The sequence below is a fragment of the Penicillium psychrofluorescens genome (genome assembly GCF_964197705.1).
Source record: "Penicillium psychrofluorescens genome assembly, chromosome: 6".
Classification (NCBI taxonomy): Eukaryota; Fungi; Ascomycota; class Eurotiomycetes; order Eurotiales; family Aspergillaceae; genus Penicillium; species Penicillium psychrofluorescens.
In genome coordinates this window covers 679542-699649 of record NC_133444.1, presented here as the reverse complement: position 1 = coordinate 699649, position 20108 = coordinate 679542, and the positions used below count along the sequence as shown (strand labels likewise).

Genomic DNA, 20108 nt, shown 5'->3' with positions numbered 1-20108 from the left:
AATGGAATGGGCCGAGTCGGTTCTTAAAGGTGCTCGCGGGCCTCCGCATCCACATGCGCTCGGCTAGTTGATCGCACCGAGTGTTCGCAGAGCTCAACAACCATTGGGATGGCTATGATTATTACTACTAACCTAATTCTCCTCAAAGGCTAGAATCAGTCATTCAGCCGTATATGTTTGCTGATATAATAATCATGTATCCTCGGCTGCCCCGATGGTCACTATTGTACTGCGCAATGTGACCGGCTGACCCTAATTCTTCTGTCTTTCACTCTTTCATTTTTCCCTCCATCAAATTACGTTCAGCTTGCTCCAGATTGTCAGGATCTACCTCACTATCGCCACCGTTGGGCTCTTCCTCCGACAGGATGCCAGTCCAGTGGCAATCCTTCCTCGTCGGAGCCGCGGTAAACCCTCCCGGCTGCAGAATCCCCGCTTTGTGGAGATCGGGGCGCTTCTCGCAAGGTCTCCTCGTTCTATTGGGATTGACGGAGAAACAAACTATCCGAGCTGATCAAAATATGAATCATGTTAGGGATCATTATTCAGAATGCAAAATAAACAATGCGACCGCCCTCGAATCTCGAAGCAGCGAGGGCATTAGGAGCACGATATACAGCCAAAGGGGCAAACGCCACACCTTCAAGAAAAACAGGAACAACAAAAGAATATACAGGTCATCTCGCCGGGACTGTTTTTATTTGAATTGGTCCTCCGTCACACCCTTCCCCATGGCAGCCGTGCTGCTCACACCGCCAGACACCATCTTCAACAGGTTGTCAACGTAGTTGGCACCACTCCATTTCTGGTGCGTGACGACGTCGACGCCCTCCTCCATCTCGGGCTCCTGGACGAGCTCGCCGTACGCGCGCATCCCCTGCTGGGCATACGCCTTGGCGAACTTGTGCGAGATGAGCGCGGTGGTGTGCAGACCGGCCAGGGTGATGAACTGCCAGGAGTAGCCAAGCTGGCCCAACCGCTTGATGTAGGTCTCTTGCTCATCGCGCGGCATGGCCTTCTTCCAGTTGAACGAGGGCGACAGGTTGTACGACAGCTTCTGCTCGGGCCACACGGCGTGCACGCCGTCGGCAAACTCCTTGGCTTGCTTGAAGTCGGGCAGCTTGCTCTCCATCCAGATCAGGTCCGCGAAGGGCGCATAGGCCACGGCGCGGTTCACGGCGCACTGCGTGCCACCCTGGTAGCGGTAGTAGCCCTCGCGGGTGCGCGGCGCATCCCAGTCCCAGTGGATGTCGGCACCGGTAATACCCCTGGCGATGGCGCGGGCTTCGTTGTTGCTTTTGCCCTTGACGGCGTTCAGGTACTGATCGACCAGTCCCTTCTTGTTGACATGCACCCCGGCGTTGATCGCGTCGATGACGGCCTCGTCGAACAGCTTGAGCCCGGCCTGCGCAGTCCACTGGTCCTCAATGGCCTGTAGCTGTTCCCCGTTCTTGCCGGCCTGCTCGGCAGCAACCATCAGGTCATTAAGAGGCTGCAGACTCGGGTTGGTGGAGCCCACGACGAAGGCGTGGTCACGGTGGTCAATGGTCGAAGTGATGAGAGTGGCAGCCTCGGAATCGGTGCGGGCGATGGCCAGTAGATCAGTTCCTGGAAATTGCCCGTTAGATGCTTCGTGACAACTTTGGCCTGCAGTGATTTCACTTACCCATGATATCAGCCTGGGCACGAATGGCAACCAGGCGGTTGATGTGCTCGCTGATGGGGACCAGCACCTTGCCAGCCATGTGGCCGCACTTCTTCGTACCGGGAGCCTGGTCCTCGATGTGGATACCAGCAGCACCGCGCTCGACAAACAGCTTGGTCAGCTTCATGACAGCCGTCAGACCGCCGTGGCCGGTATCCGCATCGGCAATGATGGGCCGGAGGTAGTCGACATTGGCCACCTTGGCGCGCTGGTCCTTGGGGGTGGTAAGGCGCTCCTCGCGCTGTTTCCGGTCGTGGAAGAGCTGTGCCATGAACAGCTGGTTGACCTTGCGAGGCACCGTGTCCATCGGGTAATCCGCCAGATCGGGCGAAGGCTCATCGGTCGACGACGCCGTCGACGAGCTCTGCCAGCCCGAAACGTAGATCGTGTCGAGGAACTTGCACATCTGGGTGATCATCGTCGGCTCCAGACACCCGTAGGTGAAGCTCGCCTGCTTGTTCTGTTCGGCGCAATATGTCAGTAGTCTCCTCGGCAATCGAGAATGTGGTTCGAACGCACCTTGAAGTTGTTCTCTACAATGCCCCAGAGCTTCTTAGCCTGCACATTGGACGGATAGTCGATTTTCAGGTTGCCACGCTTGGCCACGATCTGCTCCGCCGTGAACGGCCGCTTGGTGAAGCGCCACCGCGAGTCCTTCCACCAGTTCTTGACGGCCTGGACATCCTCCTGGTACTTTCGATCCTCGTCCTCGAACTGCCCCATGGTTGCGGTGAGTTCAATGTTGGTATTTCTGTATATAGACAGTGACAGATGCAAAGCGAAATCTGGCAAGAGAAAATCAAGAGGAAAGCACAGTATGGAAACTCAAACCCCCAAGAAAAATACTGGATCACAAGCAAGTGGGACACGCGGCGGTACTTATTTTCGTCAGAATGACAATAATGCGTCACCACCAAAGGGGGACGGTCGGTAATCTCTCGGCTCACCGGAGTTCAGCTTTGTTCAATGCCTAGGCATACTAGGCATACAGCACTGTTCTTCTGGGCCATTCGTTCGCCGAAAGGCGGAATGCGGGTGCGGGTTCGGAAGACAGGATCCAGACTGGCCGGGTCCTCGGTCGAATGGGCCATATCCTCAGCCATTCCAGTTTGCTACTTCTTCTACTCGGGGGGTTCAGCATTCAGACACAGAACAACTATTGGTATCGCCCATATGCTACACCCTCCTCTAGACTTCTCTGCCTTGGATTGTGCAAAGGAGAGGGAGGGAAACTGCCGCAGATCGGATGACGTCGACCAAAGCATGTGGGCCGGTGACAATACATGACAAGCATTTGGCTTTCACGTGCGAGTGGGAGAGACAGCGTCGAGCATTGCACGCACATACTAGTGTGGCTTTGGATGGCTTCGCTGGGGAGAATATGGACACGAGAATAGCCTCCTGGTTTAATTATTGGGTCCTTTTTGAGATTCTTCTCTAGCAGAAATGGGTGAGAGAAGATCTATTGATGCCTGAGTCACCAACACCGTTCTGTCATGCCCCGGTATTCACAGTTAGCCACTACATCTGAGTGGTTGAAGTATTTAAGTCGAGCATATCAAGGGCAGACGCGGCATCTCTTTGGATTGAATGAATAGCAGACATATTTGCGTAGATAGTACCATCCCCACAGAGAAACCCGAGGGTGCATGGGATATAAACTATGCATCTAGAACGATAATACCCAGTTCTGCTTCACTTTTTCAACACCGAACACTGCCAAACCCACGAAATTCTCCCGGAGAATCTGACGCCATCAAGAACACGGGCACATGCAGTCCCGCCCAATAGGTGACCACGCCCTAAAATGACTCAAAAGTCGCATCTCGTTGGACCTCGGCTTAACAACGTGCTGACTCAGCTGCCTCGACAGCCCGTCTGAAGTGTCAGAAGTGTCAGCAGAGCTCGACTGGCAGAACAGGAAGCTCTGGTATATGAACTAGAGGTTTCAAAGATAGTCTTGTAACAGACCACCGCTCTGTCACTTCAAAGCGCCATGCAGATAGGATGTAGAGGTCGGGCAAGAACGCAGACTTTTGAATATGGCCAGCTTGCTCTAGTCCTGAAATCGACAGCTCTAACTATACCCTCAGTAATTTAAATAAAAAACACATTATTGCAGAGCAAAATTGGCGACTGTATCAGCCACGAGAACAGGCCTCGGGAGAACCAGGGTCCTCTGCGTTCCACACCCGTGTTATTGTCGATGGCTGTCATTCTGCGTCAGCGGCCCCTTTGCTCTGGCAGCTCCGACACTCGGCATCCCTAGTCTTGAGTTTCGGATCTTGACCGAGCCGCTTGGACGCTTGGAGCTTTGGCGCCGGGTTATTTTCGCTGTGCTTGGGGGCTTGTGAGGGGTTGCGCGGGGAATGGTCGACGGTAAATAGCACAACGGAATTACGAAATATCATCGCGATGGAATTTGGCCCGGCCCAGAGGGAGTAGCCGACACGGTGAAGTGTATTGTGTGTGTACATAGAAGCCGTGCGCGTGACACTTGCAGGGATCTCTTCCAAACGGACAGTTCTTTCTTTCAACCAATAATATAATTCAAGTGCAACGCCAGTAGTATCTAGTCCCAACGGAGTAACAACAACAACAAAACGACCCAAGTTCTCCAATCTCTTGGCTATCTAGATGCAAGCCTCTAATATATTTTGATTTTTTGGTAAAGCACGATCAAGCACAATCGACCTCTTCTTTCCAGGGCTACGCCAAGCCGTCTTTCAAGAAGAACAGCACCAAACCAAGAGCAATCGGTTAGTAGGCTTCCTCTTGCACGATGAGAGCTTCGTCCTGCGCGGTGACTGCCTTGTGATATGTCTCGTAGGGCGTGATAGCTCCCAACGCACGCCGCATGTGCGCGTTCAGGATCTCGAGACCGTAGACGTAGCTGGCGTTGACCCAACCGAAGCTATGATGGATTCGTCAGCCAAACCCCAGAAAAAGACAGTGATCAGAAAAAAGTAAAAAGACTCACCCTTCACGCGGCGCACCCTTGAAATCCGTGCCCTGGTTCCCATACTCGGCGTTAACGCGGTGCGGATCAATCGGGCGCGTAACGTCATATTTCTCCACGACCACGCCGTTGAAATCCACAAACGCTTTCGTGATCATATACACCCACTTGTAGGCCAGTCGCTCGGCCTCCTCCTGGTATCCATAGCGCAGAAAACCGGTCCAAGCCAGCATCTGCTGCGGCGCCCAGCCGTACGGATAATCCCACTGGCGATTCGGACGCTCCAGGCTCACTGCACCGCGCGACTCCTCCGTTCCCGAGACGAGTCCGCCATACGCTTCGAACCGGGGGAGGGCCTTCTCGACCATCTTTGCAGCTTGCCCTGGCGTCGCGAGTCCCGCCCACATCGCCCAAAAGGTCGTGGCCGTCTCGTATTCTCTGCGCTCGCGCTTGGCTGTGTCATAGTCGAAGTACATTCCCTTCTCCTCGGACCAGAGGAGCTTGTCCATGGTTTGCTTGCGACGGCGGGCGCGTCGGTCCCAGGCGGACGAAGACTCGGTTTCAATGTTTTGTGTTGTCGCTGTGCGGAACTCCTGGGGGATCTCGAGCCGGTCTTTGAAGTGGGTGCGGATGATCCAGGCAATGTCGACTTCGTACTTGTATAACAGGGAGTTGAGGTCCACGGTGGCGAGGCTTGCGCACACGCGTTCCAGTCGGTAGCTGGTGTCGTGGCCGGACTCGCGCACGGCTCGGTCGTGCAGGAAATAGTCGTCCAGCTCCGGTTCCTTCACGACACCGGTGTTGTACGCCCGAACGAATTCCTTGAATATCATGCCGTGCTTTTCAGCATACGGCGTGAGGATGTGCGTGAAATGAGTCGGCTCCGTCTCGGGGGGCACGCCAAAGCCCTCTGGGCGATATCGCGAGAGACCGGTGGCCGGGTCCAAGCGAGGTTCCGAAACCCAGACACTGTGGTACTCTTTGATAGCGGCGAGGACCGCACTGCGGAGGAACTCCTTCGCATCGGGCTCGTTCTTGATCTTCTCGTATACCCGCAGCGCCATGTCGGTGAGGAAAGGCGGCTGAGAACGGGTGAGATAGTAAGAGCGATTGGCGTTGAGAATCTTGCCGTAGTGCTTGATGCAAAAGCAAAAGTTGATCACCATGCCCTTGGCCAGGTCGGCGCGGTCGCTGACCAGCAATCCCAGGGACTCCATGTAGCTGTCCCATCCGTACAACTCGTTGAACCGACCACCGGGCACCACAAAGGGCACACCAATCAAGTCCGTTTCCATGGTGGCATCATTGTCTTTCTTCTGCATAGCCAGCGCTAGTAGACCCGGCTTATCGTTCAGACGCGCTATGTACTCCGGAGTGATATTGGATTCCAGCATCTGCACATCCAGCCGCAGCTCTGGGTGCTCCTTGGCGATGCGCGTGTAGTACTCAAATTGCATCGGAGCGCCAAGCGGAATGTAGATCCGGGGCCGGGGGTCATCGGTCCAGTCCTTGGGATCCCGACCGGCCACTTCGATATTGGAGCCGTCGATGCGCCTAGTGAGAGCTTTCCAAAAGGAGTTCTTGATCAGTCGGTTGAGCCGCGCGACGGGGTTCTCGTTCAGCCGGGCCTCGTCGAGGACGATGTGCTTCCGGCCGTAGTCTTTGGCGATGGTCAGTTCCTGCAGCAGATTCGACAACATGTACGTGCCCCGCACGTCGAAGCGGTTGATTCCGGACGAGGCGGCCGTTCCGACCGACAGCACCTTGGGCCCGAGATCCTCGATGGTGATCTGCATATTCTGATCGGTATCCTCCTGCTGCAGCAAAGCCTTCAGTGTCTCCTCGACCTCAATCAAGAACTTGCGGGGGCGACCGGACGACACATCTGCACACCGTTGTTGTCAGCGCTGCTCCGATAAATTCAAGACCAAAACGTACCGTGGCTACCGCGTCTCGACGGAATAAAGAGGTCATGGACATCCTCGCGATTGTTGTCGTTCAAGCTCTAAAACACGGCAAGAGTGAATGAGTTTTCCGCTGCCGACCAAACAGAACGGGGGACTAGTTACCGCCGAGAGAGTGCGCCTGCGGTCGCCGAATTTGGCGATGGATGCCTCATTTCCGTAATAGACGTCCGGGTGGGAGAATGGATCGATGGACGATTTGCGTTGGCGCTCGCTTGACGAGCTCATGATCTAGCAAGCGGAAGACGGTGTGGAGTGATGCGAGCGACACGGTAGTCAGTGTAGCTCCAGCAGCGACGTTGTGTGCGGAAATGTAGGGTTGACAGCCTTGGAGGGGTTCGGTATATAGCGCCCGGCGGATCTGACTGGAAAAGTTTATTCTCTTTCTGGGAGGTGAAAGCAAATTCACCGATCGGGTTTAGTGGTTAGAGTCGGTGAGGATCCTTGCTCGTCGGATTGAGATAGGTCTAGTCTCAGTCGGAATCGGGGAAAGAGTGAAGAGGGAGTGAAGTGGGATGGAGTGGGAAGGGAGTGGAATGGAAGTGGATGGATGTCGATGGCAATGAAGTCATTTGCCTCCACTGCTGCTTATCGCTGATAATGAGAATCTTCCCGAGTATTTTTTCCGATTCAATCGATGTTCTTGCTGAGGCTATTACTGCAATTTTTCTCGAGACCGCTCTTTCGGAGGAAACGCCACAGACGGATCGGGTTGGAATGCATGACACACTGTCGGTATTTACGTCGGACTATATGGATATATACACCGTTTAAATCTTGGCCGCAATGGCACTCCCACCATCCACCGTAATCGTCGCACCGTTCACATACGCTCCAGCGCGACTGCTCAGGAACAGACACGCACCCGCCACATCCTGCGGCGTGCCAATCCGTCCCAGAGGAACACCCGCCCTGATAGACTCGCCGAACGACTTGAGCGTGGCGGCCATCATCTTGCTTTCAAAGGGCCCACAGGCCAGTGTGTTCGACCTGATATGACACATTTAGTAGCTAAGACAAGAGAGAGACAAGAGAACACTCACGTAATGTTGCGCTTCCCCAGATGGTTCGCCAACGTCCGGCTGAGGTGGTGCAAACCGGCCTTGCTGGAACTGTAAGCGAAGGTCTCGAGCGAGGGCACGCGCAGCCCGTCAATGCTGCCGATGTTGATGATGCGCGCCGGGTCAGTGGGCGCGGACGCTTTTTCCAACAGGGGTGTCACCAGCTGGGTCAGGTCGAAGACACGGTGTAGGTTGAGCGTTAAAACGCGAGTGAACGCTTGAGTCGGATACTCGTCATACGGCGCGCCCCAGTTGGAGCCGGAGTTGTTCACGAGGACGTGCAGTTCTGCGATAGTAAGCATTTATCCTGGTTTTGTTCCCGACAGAGGCCGCCTACTGCTCTCGCGCTTGCCCAGCTCCTCGGCCAACTTCTTCACGTCCTCGTACTTGTAGAAATCGGCGGGGATGGCGTGGGCTTTACCCTTGCCCAGAGCATTGAGCTCCTGCACCGCCTGGTCACAAGCTTTGGCGTCGCGCGAGGAAATATACACCGTCGCACCGTTGGTCACGAAGCCCTCCGAGATCATGCGCCCGATGCCTTTGGCGCCGCCAGTGACCAGCACGACCTTGCCCTGTTGAGAGTAGTTAGTACGGGCATGAAATCCATATCGAGCGAGCACATCTATACCTGCACGTTGAACAGACTTGACGAATCCATGGTGAATAATATGTGATCTCAACCGAGTCGAGGAATCTCCAACGTTCAAGACATAGTTGCACCCTTACCCGACGGCCGAGCTTCTGGTCTGCCGGGGCCGAGGCTCAGGGGATATCGTTGATCCGCAGCGATGCCCGTTTGGGGTTCCAGTTAGGGCTGCGGGACCGGGGTTTCGTGACGGTCAGTTCTTCGATGGTTGGGTTCTTCAACCAACATGGAGGAAGTACAGGCAAAACACCGCAAGGAGCAAAAAGACCTCCAGGGGCGCATCACTCAGAAGAAAAAGTCCGCCACCAAAAAGACCCGCAAAGGCATCAATGACGAGTGCGAGCGCATGCAACACGAGCTCTCCGAGCGACAACAGGCCGAGATTGCAGAGCTCAATGGCGAGTCAGTTGAGCCCAGCGAGGCCCTGGAGGATCTCAGTCTAGAAGACAGGCCAGTCGAGGAACCACCCACCGAAATGACCCCATCCACCGAACCCGCCACTTCAGAAGAACCACCCTCCGCCGCCGCCGCAACACCCAGCACCAAGAAACCTAACCGCCACAAAGCCCGCCTCGCCCGCCGCGCCGCCGAGCAGGAAGCCCTCTCCGCGGCGGCAGCTGAAGAGGCCGCGACCCAAACAAACTACCGCGGCAATGAGCAAGAAGTCATGGAGAAGGTGTTCAAGCAGCTCGGCCTCAAAGAAATCGAAGTGAACCCCGACGGGCACTGCCTCTACTCCGCCATCGCGAAACAGCTCGACGACTCCGGGATAGGCTTGCGTCCGGACCCGAGCCGGATCATCCTCAAACCAACCACGCAGTCCCGCATCGAAACTGTCGTCTCGCCGCAGCATGATGGGTATAGAGCCGTGCGCGCGGTGACCGCGGATTTTATCGAGGAACACAAAGAGGACTTTGAGCCGTTTATGGAGGAGCCGCTGGACGCGTATACGAGGAAAATCAAGTTGACGGCTGAATGGGGGGGACAGTTAGAGTTGCAGGCCATTGCGAGGGCCTATGGAGTTGAGATTCATGTGGTGCAGAGTGATGGGCGCATGGAGAAGATTGAGTCTGGGGATGATGGGGATAGTCTGGAAGACGAGGAGAAGCGAAGGCGGGTGGTTTGGTTGGCATATTACCGGCACTCTTACGGGCTGGGCGAGCATTATAATGCGCTGGTGAAGCAGTCTTGATGGGAAAGCTTCTTCCAATGAAGCTTCTATATGTTTTGAGTGGATATCAATAGAACCACATAGATCTAGATCTAGTTTAACGACGACGCCAAATAGACACTCGGTCATGGATCACTCCGTTCTCCCCCTGGCCCACTTCATGCGTGCGCTCCGGCTGCCAGTAGGCCACGCGCTCCAGGCCGTTCGTGCTTGGCTCGCGCAGCGGGTCATGTTTGACCATGCCCTTGGCATCGTAGGGGATGTCTTCACCCGGGTGGCTCAGGTGAGCCACGTAGGCCTCCGAGGGCGAGGCAAAGGGCGGGCCTGGCTCCAGCAGACCCTTGTGGCGAGGAAACTCGAGGCAGATCAGGTTGCCGGCGGGCGAAGGCGCCAGCAGCTGGGTGTGTCGGTTGGCCCATTTGGGTCGCAGTGACAGATTCAGGGCACAGAAGAACTATATCGCGAGTCAGACCAAACCACTAGATACAGAGAGGAAGTATACATACCGTGTAGTCATAGACCAGATCAAACCCATTCAACGGCACGCCAATCTCCTTCAACCAAGCATCATCAAAGAAGTCGCCCTGAACAAAAGTCACCTTGCCACGGCCAACCTTCTCATCTCGAATCCGGTACCAGCTCCCATTCTCAGCCTCTTCCTTCTTGCACGCCTCCATCGCGCCGGAGCTATACTCCAGGCCGTAGGCATCGTATCCAAAGCTAGCGAGCAGAAGCACATCGACGCCTCGCCCGCAGCCGGGGACCAGGGCCTTGCGGCGACAGGTCTGGCCCTGGGCATCCTTGGTGACGGGGCCGCCAATGGTGCCCTGGCGGTGGGTGAGGATGTCCTCCAGAGCTGGGTTGGGGAACCCCCGGTCCCACGGCAGATTCTCGCCTTTACTCCACAGCGCGGCCCAGCCGTCGACGTAGCGGTCGCCTTGGTGGTCGGCCATGACGGCCTGGACCTGCTTGATATCCATGGGGGTTGAGGCAGTTGTAACAGTCATCTTACAGCAGGTATGTAGTGTTCTCGGTAGTCAACGGGAGGAAATGATAAAACGGAAGACAGTTCAGTCACTCTCTCTGTTTATCTCATTCCTCAGAGCTTATTAAGCACGACCTCCTTGCTGCCATTTCTTCGTCCAGTTCGTGCACGATCATCTCCTTGCTCGTGTGCCATGAGATCATCCGATCATCCCTGGCAGAAAACCAAAGATGGCCCGGCCACGATGAGGTTAATCGCATAAGCTTATCCGTCACCATCACAATGAACCACACCCCCAGCACAAAGTGGGGAACAGCCGAATCCTCTCGTTTGCCGACGGAAGACCGGCACGACATTGCTGAACGATGACTGGTGGACCAGCTAGTCGTCACCCCCTCTCGCCGCGATGGCGGATTTTTATCCACACTGGAGAACGTAACTACTAATACAGATCATGATGGCGTCGGTGGTTGTCGGCGATTTGATCTGCAGCGACGGATACTCTTTCATCGTCGGTCGGAACAAGAAGAGAAAGAAAAATTCTGTCCGCGAACGAGGTACTACACTCAAACATAACCGCCTCCTACATGACTCCTCGGAAAATTTCCACTGCCAGTCAATCTCTGGGCCGAACCGCCTCGGTTTACCTGCACAAGGTCGCACCTGCCCTGGGTTTCTTTCCGTCACACCTGCGTCGCTCGTGATTCTTGACTTTTAACCATCGCGCTTTGCGTCCAATGTATCGCTGCATCTGTACCGCAATTGAAATCACCCACTGCGGATATCGTTATTGATCGGTGCCAAGTCTTGATTGAGTGCTTTACGGCAAGCCGATCCGACAAGATGCGCGCCGAGGATCCAGAGAAAGACAGCGCCATCACCTCTTCTTCGCTCACGCCAGGAGCGGAGACAGCAGATCCCGCCAAAGATGAAGAATCAAAGGAAGTCGACCATGACGGGCAATCGCGATCAAATGCTTCCAGCGTGGCGGACGACGAGGGCAAAGATGAGGAACAACCGCCGATCACACGGCAGTTGACCGAACTCGGGCCGCCGATCAAGGTTCTGCGATTGAAGCGGAGAGGCTTGTTTGGGCAGTTGGCCTTGTTGGCGGAAGTGGAGAACCCCAAGACATACACGCGCAAGAAGAAGTGGTTTATCACTTTTGTTGTCGCTTGGGCTGGTGCGACGGCGCCGATGGGGAGCTCGATCTTCTTTCGTGAGTGGTGATATCTTGATGTGGGCGTATAGATTCAACTAACCCCCAGACAGCTTCACTCGCCCAAGTATCCCATGATCTGAACACAAGCACCACCATCACCAACCTGTCAATCTCCCTGTACATGCTTAGCATGTCGATCTTTCCGCTATGGTGGTCCTCCTTCAGCGAGCGAATCGGTCGACGCACGATCTACTTGGTCTCGTTCGTGCTCTTCACGATCTTCAACTGCATCTGCGCCATCTCCAGCTCGATCGCAATGCTCATTGTCCTGCGGATGCTAAGCGGTGGCGCCTCGGCGTCGGTCCAAGCCGTCGGTGCAGGGACAATCGCTGATCTATGGGAGCCTCGGGAAAGAGGACGAGCGATGGGTATCTTCTATCTCGGTCCGCTATGCGGACCCCTACTGGCTCCGATCTTTGGTGGTGCGTTGGCCCAACGATGGGGATGGAGGAGTACTATGTGGTTCCTAGCTGCCTACGGGGTTCTCACGGTTGTTTTTATCCTCTTCGCTCTCCCAGAAACACTGGCAGTGCAGAAGCCCGTTCTCCCTGAAACTACCGACGAAGAGGAAGGCGATCCCGTTAGCCGCTCCCTCAGCCGCGTCTCATCCGCCAAGGCTGTCCGGTCTGCGACGCGGTGGTTGAAGCTGTTGAAGATGATATTTCTCGATCCGCTCAAGATCGTCCTTTACCTGCAGTATATACCCGTGCTCTTGACAGTATTTTACGCCAGTATCACCTTCTGCTCGCTCTATGTCTTGAACGTCAGCGTGCAGGATACGTTTGAGAAGCCACCGTACGGCTACTCGACTATCATAATCGGTTGTCTTTATATCCCCAACTCGTTGGGCTACATGGTCACCAGTATCTTAGGCGGGAAATGGATGGACAACATCATGCAGCGAGAAGCCAAGAAGGCGAACCGGTATGACCAGTACGGGAAGCTGATATATCGGCCGGAAGACCGCATGCGTGAGAACGCATGGTTCGGCGCCTTGCTGTATCCCGCCGCGCTCATCTGGTACGGTTGGACAGTGGAGAAGGGAGTGATCTGGATTGTTCCGGTATGTTTTAGTGCGCAACACCGCCAAATCTTGTCACTACTAACAACGTTTCTCCCAGATGATCGCCAACTTCTTCTTCGGCATGGGTTCCATGCTCATCTTCGCTATGGTAACAACCATGCTAACGGAATTCATGCCGAAAAAGTCCTCCGAGGGCGTGGCGCTCAACAACTTCATGCGCAACATCTTCTCCTGCGTGGGCTCGTTCGTCACGGCTCCGATTATCAGCGCCATTGGGAATGGCTGGCTCTTCACCATTCTGGGAATTGCCTGCTTTCTCAGTTCGTCCGTAATTCTCGCAATGAGGATCTACGGGCCCCGCTGGCGGCAGACAATGGAGGAACGCATGCGTTGATTCTGATTTTGATTCGTTTTTCTCTCGTTTTCGTTTCATGCTCATACCCTTTGGAATACCTGCAATCGCGCAGAGTATGTATCATTTTTTGGCGTTGGTTATCATGTTATGCTGGCCCGATATTCCCTCTGTCGGAGGTTAAGGGTGTCGAGCACACAATATCCATATCTGGCTGCACGCGGCATTCATTCTTGGTTTTCTGGAGCGAGTATGTTCTTGCTTTATTCTGCATCTTTGCTCGACAAAGGCTGTTCTTGCTATGCCCATGTCGAGGATGATACCCATTACGAATAGAATCGTTACCTTTTCTGTTTTATGAACGTACGAATACTGTTTCTCTCTGAGTGGGAGTACTGGTTTGGCGTTGCGGAGTACATTCAAAAGCACCATTATTATTGACATCTGTTTATATCCCATACCCGAGAACAGAGTGGCATTGGCCTCCGTCTTGCAACTCCTAGAAGAGCTGATCTAGAATCGAAAAGACTGGGAAATGTTATCACTTAGGAGGGGCAAGTATCAAGTCATCAAGAAATTGTCTTCTTTAAGGGTTGAGAGTAATTATATGCTGTAGAAAGGCCGTCATGTATGACACAACCGAAGCAATCGCAGAACTAACACAAGCGTAAAAATCATGGTCCGACATTTCAAAACATTTCACTATCATCAAAGCGAGTTCATCATTCCCCTGAGTAAGGGCAGCGCATCTGTAGCAAGAGACCCAATTTCCTTCACGACTCCCGGGTTGAGAAGTGGTGTGATCTCGGAAATCAAGGGGTAGAGCTTAGGGATTAGGGGAGTCACTTCATCAAGAAGGCCACCGAGGTTTTTCGTAAGCTCAGGCGTAAGAAGGTCGTTTGCATCGCCGACCAGAGTAGATGTGTGGTTGACAAAGTCGACGCTGAGCAAAGTGTTGGCATTCATCAATATAGAACCCAAGTCCTCGAAAGGAGTCGCCGACAGGAAAGGAAGGACCTGAGGAATCAGTTGTTTGATCTCCGGGATGAAAGGCCTGAGCTCGGGGATCAACGGTTTGAGCTCAGGAATTATAGGAGTCGCTTCATCGAGGAGACCATGAAGGCCGCTCACGATTTCGGGTGTGAGGAGGCCGCCGACATTGTTGATCAGCCTGGATGTCTGGTTGACAAAACCAGGGCTGAGCAAGGTGTTGGCGTTGGTCAAAAGAGACCCAATCTCACGGAAATATGGCTTTGTCAACAGTTGTCTGATTTCAGGCATCAATTGCCCTATTTCAGGCACCAAAGGAAGGATATCTCCAAGTAGTTGCTTGAGTGCGTTGGATAAAGCAGGTGTGAGAAGACCATTGACTTCACCGATGAGACTCGAAGTTTGATTAACAAAACTAGGCGAGAGCAGATCATTGGCGTTGGTCAACAGAGACCCGATCTCGTGAATAGATGACCCAGTCAACAATTGCCTTATCTCAGGCATCAATTGCCCTATTTCAGGCACCAAAGGAAGGATATCTCCAAGTACTTGTTTGAGTGCACTGGATAAAGCAGGTGTAAGAAGACCATCGACTTCACCGATGAGACTCGAAGTTTGCTTAACAAAGCTAGGCGAGAGCAGATCATTGGCGTTGGTCAAAAGAGACCCGATCTCGCGGATATATGGCTTTGTCAACAATTGCCCTATTTCAGGCACCAAAGGAAGGATATCTCCAAGTAGTTGCTTGAGTGCGTTGGATAAAGCAGGTGTGAGAAGACCATCGACTTCACCGATGAGACTCGAAGTTTGCTTAACAAAGCTAGGTGAGAGCAGGTCATTGGCGTTGGTGACAAGTGGGCCTGCATATTTGATCAGGCCGCTTGTGGTATCAACGAATCCGGGAGTCAGCAGATTGTTGGCGTTATTAACAAGACTCTCGATGGCCTTTGTAACCTGGGTGCTCAACAAGCTATTGGCATTGTCAATAAGAGAGTCGACCTTCTCATTGAACTGGACAGTCAAAAGGTTATTTGCATTTTGAACCAGAGCATCCACATTTTTGCTGAACTGAACGGTCAGAAGGTTGTTGGCGGTGTCAATCAGACTATCAACCTTCTTATTGAATTGGGCCGTCAAGAGGTCGCTTGCTTGATCAACTAGTGAGTCAATCTTTTGGACGAATTGACCGGTCAAAAGTTCGTTGGCATTATCAATGAGTGTGTTGACTTTGTTGACAAACTCATCAGTTAAAAGTTTGTTCGCGTTGCTCACAAGTGGCCTGAGCTCGGTATCAATTGGAGGTGCTAAGCCGGTGGAAATATATTTGAAGGTGTCTGTTACTTGACTCAATAGCTCAGGGTTCAGCAGGCTGCGAACGCCCGTGAGCAGCTCTTCGAGATCCTTTACAACAGTTCCGAGGTCTTCGATACTGCCACCGCTGGAGCCTGTCGTTGAGCCCTGCCCCAGCGATGAAAGTATACCGGATAGAGTGGAGTCAGGCGTAGTCCCAGACGAAGAACCGGTGGGTGACGATGCATCATGGTGAGTTGTCTCTGCAGCTGATGATGTTTCGACGTGCGATGATCCCGATGGGGTTGATGTTGTTGTTGTTGTAGTTGATTCGTCATCCAGTTGAGTAGTGGTAGAAGTCAACTGCGGTTCCTCTTTCGGGCGAACGGTTGCAGCGTTATGTAGGACGCCATGATCCGGTATCTTGGGGGGAATTGAACCATTCACAGCCGTGGATCTTGCAGGAGATGCTTCTGAGCTTCCTACAGCTAGCAAGCATGCAATGATGATCGGCGAAAAGAACATGATAACTGTCAAGCTACTATCTCCACTCACTTCGAGCCAGATTTTATTCTCAATGAAAATCGCATGGCTAGGACGCTGCCTTTATGTTAAAGAAGTATAGAGGATATTCTAGGTGTGCAGTCCCGCAGCTCTTAGCCCGGGACAATAGGTAAAGCGCACGGAACTTACCCCGCCTCTTCAGTATCTAGATTTACCGTTCTAGGAGACTGCTCCGATCGAGACGAGCAGTTGCTACAGATAGAGCAATATGAAATGACCGCCCTAGTAGCCTTAAAAGCTTGAGAATGTCTTGTCATCAGCCACGGCAGAGATTAGCCAGCTTGCACCTCACAAGTATCTACGAGGCAAGTAGAAAGGTACGAAATGCTTCACTCGAACCCCCTCTATATGCTTGATTCTCTAGAAAACGGTAGCGGGGCATGGACTTTCTCCCAAAGCGATTTAGTCTTCACACAACGTGATATAGCTACAAGCTAGGGCGGGGGTAGGCTCGGCATTTCACACGGTAAACCAAGGGTCCAAACCGCACTAGTGAGGTACTAGTCAGAGATCGACAGGCTGATCCCGTTCATAGAGCTCATTTGCATCCTATAGCAACCTATTAGATTACGCCGTTATAGTTAGTCTCCGGCTGTCACACCGCTAAACATCGTTTCCCCGCATTGACAACTAAAAGTTCGGTACTTTGGTTGGTGGAGGTGATTCGTGATTTGGGCTAGACTCAACGAACCCCTCGTAGTAGGACACATTCGGCTGGGGATGGTCGGACTAACTAGACTTGGAGAGTGGTGAACGGTCCGAGGTTAAGAGCAAGCGGCTTACGTTGGAACTTCCTCGTGATTGATGCGCCATGAATACAGACAGGAGTAAATGGTATGAAACAAAGATCTTCGAATGATAGATCTTCTTTGTCCAAAATTGCTAAGATTATCTTTTCGACCCATACGAGAACCAATATGTCAAGTTCATGAGTTGAAGAGATCTATTCGGAGGGATTTCAATAGCGATCTATAATATAAGTCATCCGAGTCACTTGTCGGTCCCCAAAAGCTACCGATAACTGAGACCGAGTCAGAATAGCTATAAGTACCATAGCTGGAGTTGACAATTCGGCCTACGGACAGAACGTAGTCGGTGGCCCGAGTCAAGGCTGAGACCGATACAGCTGCACTTGACTAGAGAAGCAGCACAAACTACGATATGGATTCGAAATGTAATAATAAGTCTTAGTTATCAACAAGCAACTACTTGTGAATGAAGCTCAATCCTTACTCACTATCTCGGCCAATTCCTTCAAACCCTGCCCGCTGCTTATCATCCAATCCTAGTTTCCAGCATGTGTCAGTTAAGAGCCAATCAATTGATGGATCTTTGGGAAAGGCCAGAAACTCACCACCAACCAGGTAGGGCAGCACCTAGGTACAAATCTGATAATGGTACTGTAGGGCCCTTTCCAGATCAGCCCGCCCACACGATTGGCGCTCACGATCATATCAACCACCGATTCCGCGAACTCCTCCGCTGAGCAGCCCTTAGGCCCCGCCCGACCCGTCGCCCAATTCGAGATCGTGTCTCTAATCGCCGCATACCGCGACGAAGGAGGCAATATCACCTCCGGCTCATTGGCATGGAAGGTAGTTGTGACCGTGCCAACCATCAGACATACTACGTCCACTCCGAGGGGGCCAAACTCGAGCCGTAATGTCTCAGAAAGCTGCATGATGGCGGACTTGGAAGACGAGTAGACCCCTGTTCATCCCAGTCGGATTCAATTGATCTCAGGAAGAGAAGACAGGCTCACTCACCAATCCAAGGCGTGTTCACCGCGCCTCCTACACTGCTCACATTGACCACCCTACCCCGACTCTGGATGAGTAGGTCAGCAAACCCCTGCAGGACTTGCAACGGACCCCAGACATTCGCCTCATAGACCTGTCGGGCGTGGTCCAGATCGGCATCCAGTAAGGGAATAGTGTAACCCGCGCCCGCGTTGTTGATCAGCACGTCTAATCCCTGGCCGTGGGCCAGTACCGCCCGGACCGCGGCAGAGATTGCGGTAGGGTCTGTGACGTCCAGAGGCACCACCGTCACGTTTGAGAGCGAGGCCAGTGTCGAGGGGATTTTACTGGGTGAGCGTGCGGTGGCGAAGATGTGATGACCCCTTTTGGCTAGGGAATGGGCCAGCGCGGCGCCGATGCCGTGAGCCGAGCAGCCTGTGATCAGGATAGTTTGGGGTTTCATTTTGGCTAATCGATAGGGGTGTATATCCCGTAGATGATGGGATAGCTGATGGGAAATTATTATAAAGAACGACGGAAATAATAACACTTTATCACGGGTGGCCTTTTTTTGTTAGTGTTGTCGGATTGAGATCTGATCTCGGCAACGAGTCAAGTGTCAGATAAATCTCCCACTACTCATTTACTGGCTGCCACACTGCCGCATCCTGATCACCTGATCAGCCACTATGGAAACTAGGCGTCCCCTAGGATGCCTGGATTGCAGAGCTCTTCCGCTACCCTGCCTCTACAAATACAGACACGACAGATAGATGGAATTCTATCGTTCACGTCTTGTATATTCTTTTCGCATCATCCATTGTCTTGCTGCAAGCCTGCATGTAACTGTAGCAGAATGCAATGACGTATGTGAGTGTGGAAATTAACCCTTGATTGAGACTCACACATATCAATTACGAGATGTGAGATGTGAGACGATCCAAGGGTACCGATAAGCCTGGCGGGGGACCACGTTGAGAGCTAGTGCCGGTAAAGACGCCGAAGAGGATATTGGCGCGACCCTGCAGACCGAAGTCCCTTAAGGAAGAATCACAGGAGAGTAACATGCACAGGCGTTCGTTCAGTATTTTTGTACCCTCGGGGGAGTCATGGGGCCAATTATCAGGGCCAGTCGCATAGACATGGAGCCACCACCGTGAGAAGGTTTCAAGCTTCAGAATAGGTAATCGGGTAAACTCGTTGGCAGGAAGAACGAGGTCCCTATACAGGACCGATTCTGCACGTCTGTGTCATCGTTAGCAGACGAGGAGGCAGCAGGTTTCTTGCTTTCGAAGTTGTTGGCCGTCGACGAAATGAAGGACCATAGAGATAACCTCGACTGGAAGGTCTTGGAGTGGCATTTTCGATGGAGGCACGGCTACCGATGCTGTGACATCAAAGCACAAGGATCAGGGAAGGCTGATACAGTGATAACTACTGTTCTTGAAAAGAGGGAGAGAGCACGACAGATGAAAGACAAGAAGGTGGTCTGTCAAGGTCAGACCAAGGGCACGCGCGCGAGAAAGACACCCCAGGCCACCAGGCACCCAGGCACCTTACCCCGTTAACAACATCTCTCAGTCAGCCCTGACTATGTATGGAATTGCCTTGAGTAAGTGAACAGGAAAATCTATCATCGAGGAATATCGTCTGTGGAACACGGTTCGGGTAAATGAGATGATGTGGAAACGGGGCCACCAATCAGCGCACCGATCTATAGATCGAATACCGTTCATATGCTCCTTTCGCTGTGGGCATCGGGGGCAATGGTTGGTGCAACCAGTGAGTATCGGGTGAGGCGATCGGGCATGGATGCTCGGCCCGCTGCATGGCTTGTCTGGATCATCATCTCGACTGTCCTCTCCTCCAGTCGGGGATCTGCTGAATTGTTGCAAGTGGAGGGCGTACCTTCTCCACAGGAACTCTGTCTTGTTCCCACTCAACCCATTCGGTCCCTCCCCCTTTGCCGCTGCTGCCGGGCACGTTGGGCAGAAATGCGTCTGGCGTCTATCCGGGCAGTGGAGCATGGCAGTACGAGTGTACAGCCCGAACAGAAACAGTGCAATAAGAATCAATTGATCGGTGGCACCATCCACTCTGACCCGACCTAGGTACGTCTCAATTGCCAATCCCGGCTCACCGTCGCTGCTGCAGACCTTCTTGCAAGTGGGGAATGCTTCGACCCGGCCCCAACCACGCATCTATCTTCAATGTTGGACAACCACAGCATGATGGAGTCCGACGACGTGGCCCAATGGGCAGCCAATACCCTCGGGTCCCTCCCCGATAATGTCCTGCGCCCAATTGCTAGCCCGCTCTCGCCTGTCCGACCGGGAGGTGGGCGACGAAATATTATACGCTGCCTCGCAATGACCAGACAGAATGCAAGCATATGGTTTCTTCCCTTTCCGTCTCAGAATACATGAACTCCCGCCT

The 20108-nt window shown here is 53.2% G+C and overlaps 8 protein-coding genes across 8 annotated transcripts; 2 read left to right on the top strand and 6 right to left on the bottom strand.

Moving 5' to 3' along the window:
- Positions 1 to 697: 697 nt before the first annotated feature.
- On the bottom strand, positions 698 to 2428 carry PFLUO_LOCUS8775 (isocitrate lyase 1; the record flags this gene model as incomplete). The annotated part of the gene is made up of 3 exons (XM_073786537.1): positions 698 to 1608; positions 1667 to 2165; positions 2225 to 2428. 3 exons carry the CDS (start codon positions 2426 to 2428, stop codon positions 698 to 700), a joined length of 1614 nt encoding a protein of 537 aa, XP_073642783.1.
- A 2037-nt stretch (positions 2429 to 4465) lies between these two features.
- On the bottom strand, positions 4466 to 6856 carry PFLUO_LOCUS8774 (alpha; the record flags this gene model as incomplete). Its single annotated transcript, XM_073786536.1, has 4 exons — positions 4466 to 4619; positions 4686 to 6549; positions 6603 to 6669; positions 6734 to 6856. The coding sequence occupies 4 exons, from the start codon at positions 6854 to 6856 to the stop codon at positions 4466 to 4468; spliced, it is 2208 nt and encodes a 735-aa protein (XP_073642782.1).
- A 542-nt stretch (positions 6857 to 7398) lies between these two features.
- On the bottom strand, positions 7399 to 8347 carry PFLUO_LOCUS8773 (uncharacterized protein; the record flags this gene model as incomplete). The annotated part of the gene is made up of 4 exons (XM_073786535.1): positions 7399 to 7618; positions 7672 to 7975; positions 8027 to 8261; positions 8318 to 8347. 4 exons carry the CDS (start codon positions 8345 to 8347, stop codon positions 7399 to 7401), a joined length of 789 nt encoding a protein of 262 aa, XP_073642781.1.
- Positions 8348 to 8561: 214 nt separating this feature from the next.
- Positions 8562 to 9527, top strand: PFLUO_LOCUS8772 (OTU protein; the record flags this gene model as incomplete). The annotated part of the gene is made up of 1 exon (XM_073786534.1): positions 8562 to 9527. The coding sequence occupies one exon, from the start codon at positions 8562 to 8564 to the stop codon at positions 9525 to 9527; it is 966 nt and encodes a 321-aa protein (XP_073642780.1).
- A 76-nt stretch (positions 9528 to 9603) lies between these two features.
- PFLUO_LOCUS8771 (uncharacterized protein) lies at positions 9604 to 10486 on the bottom strand (the record flags this gene model as incomplete). Its single annotated transcript, XM_073786533.1, has 2 exons — positions 9604 to 9960; positions 10013 to 10486. The coding sequence occupies 2 exons, from the start codon at positions 10484 to 10486 to the stop codon at positions 9604 to 9606; spliced, it is 831 nt and encodes a 276-aa protein (XP_073642779.1).
- An 848-nt stretch (positions 10487 to 11334) lies between these two features.
- Positions 11335 to 13131, top strand: PFLUO_LOCUS8770 (uncharacterized protein; the record flags this gene model as incomplete). Its single annotated transcript, XM_073786531.1, has 3 exons — positions 11335 to 11710; positions 11764 to 12776; positions 12835 to 13131. The coding sequence occupies 3 exons, from the start codon at positions 11335 to 11337 to the stop codon at positions 13129 to 13131; spliced, it is 1686 nt and encodes a 561-aa protein (XP_073642778.1).
- A 666-nt stretch (positions 13132 to 13797) lies between these two features.
- Positions 13798 to 15894, bottom strand: PFLUO_LOCUS8769 (uncharacterized protein; the record flags this gene model as incomplete). Its single annotated transcript, XM_073786530.1, has 1 exon — positions 13798 to 15894. The coding sequence occupies one exon, from the start codon at positions 15892 to 15894 to the stop codon at positions 13798 to 13800; it is 2097 nt and encodes a 698-aa protein (XP_073642777.1).
- A 1268-nt stretch (positions 15895 to 17162) lies between these two features.
- Positions 17163 to 18135, bottom strand: PFLUO_LOCUS8768 (putative secondary metabolism biosynthetic enzyme; the record flags this gene model as incomplete). Its single annotated transcript, XM_073786529.1, has 4 exons — positions 17163 to 17218; positions 17288 to 17309; positions 17366 to 17643; positions 17700 to 18135. The coding sequence occupies 4 exons, from the start codon at positions 18133 to 18135 to the stop codon at positions 17163 to 17165; spliced, it is 792 nt and encodes a 263-aa protein (XP_073642776.1).
- Positions 18136 to 20108: the final 1973 nt, after the last annotated feature.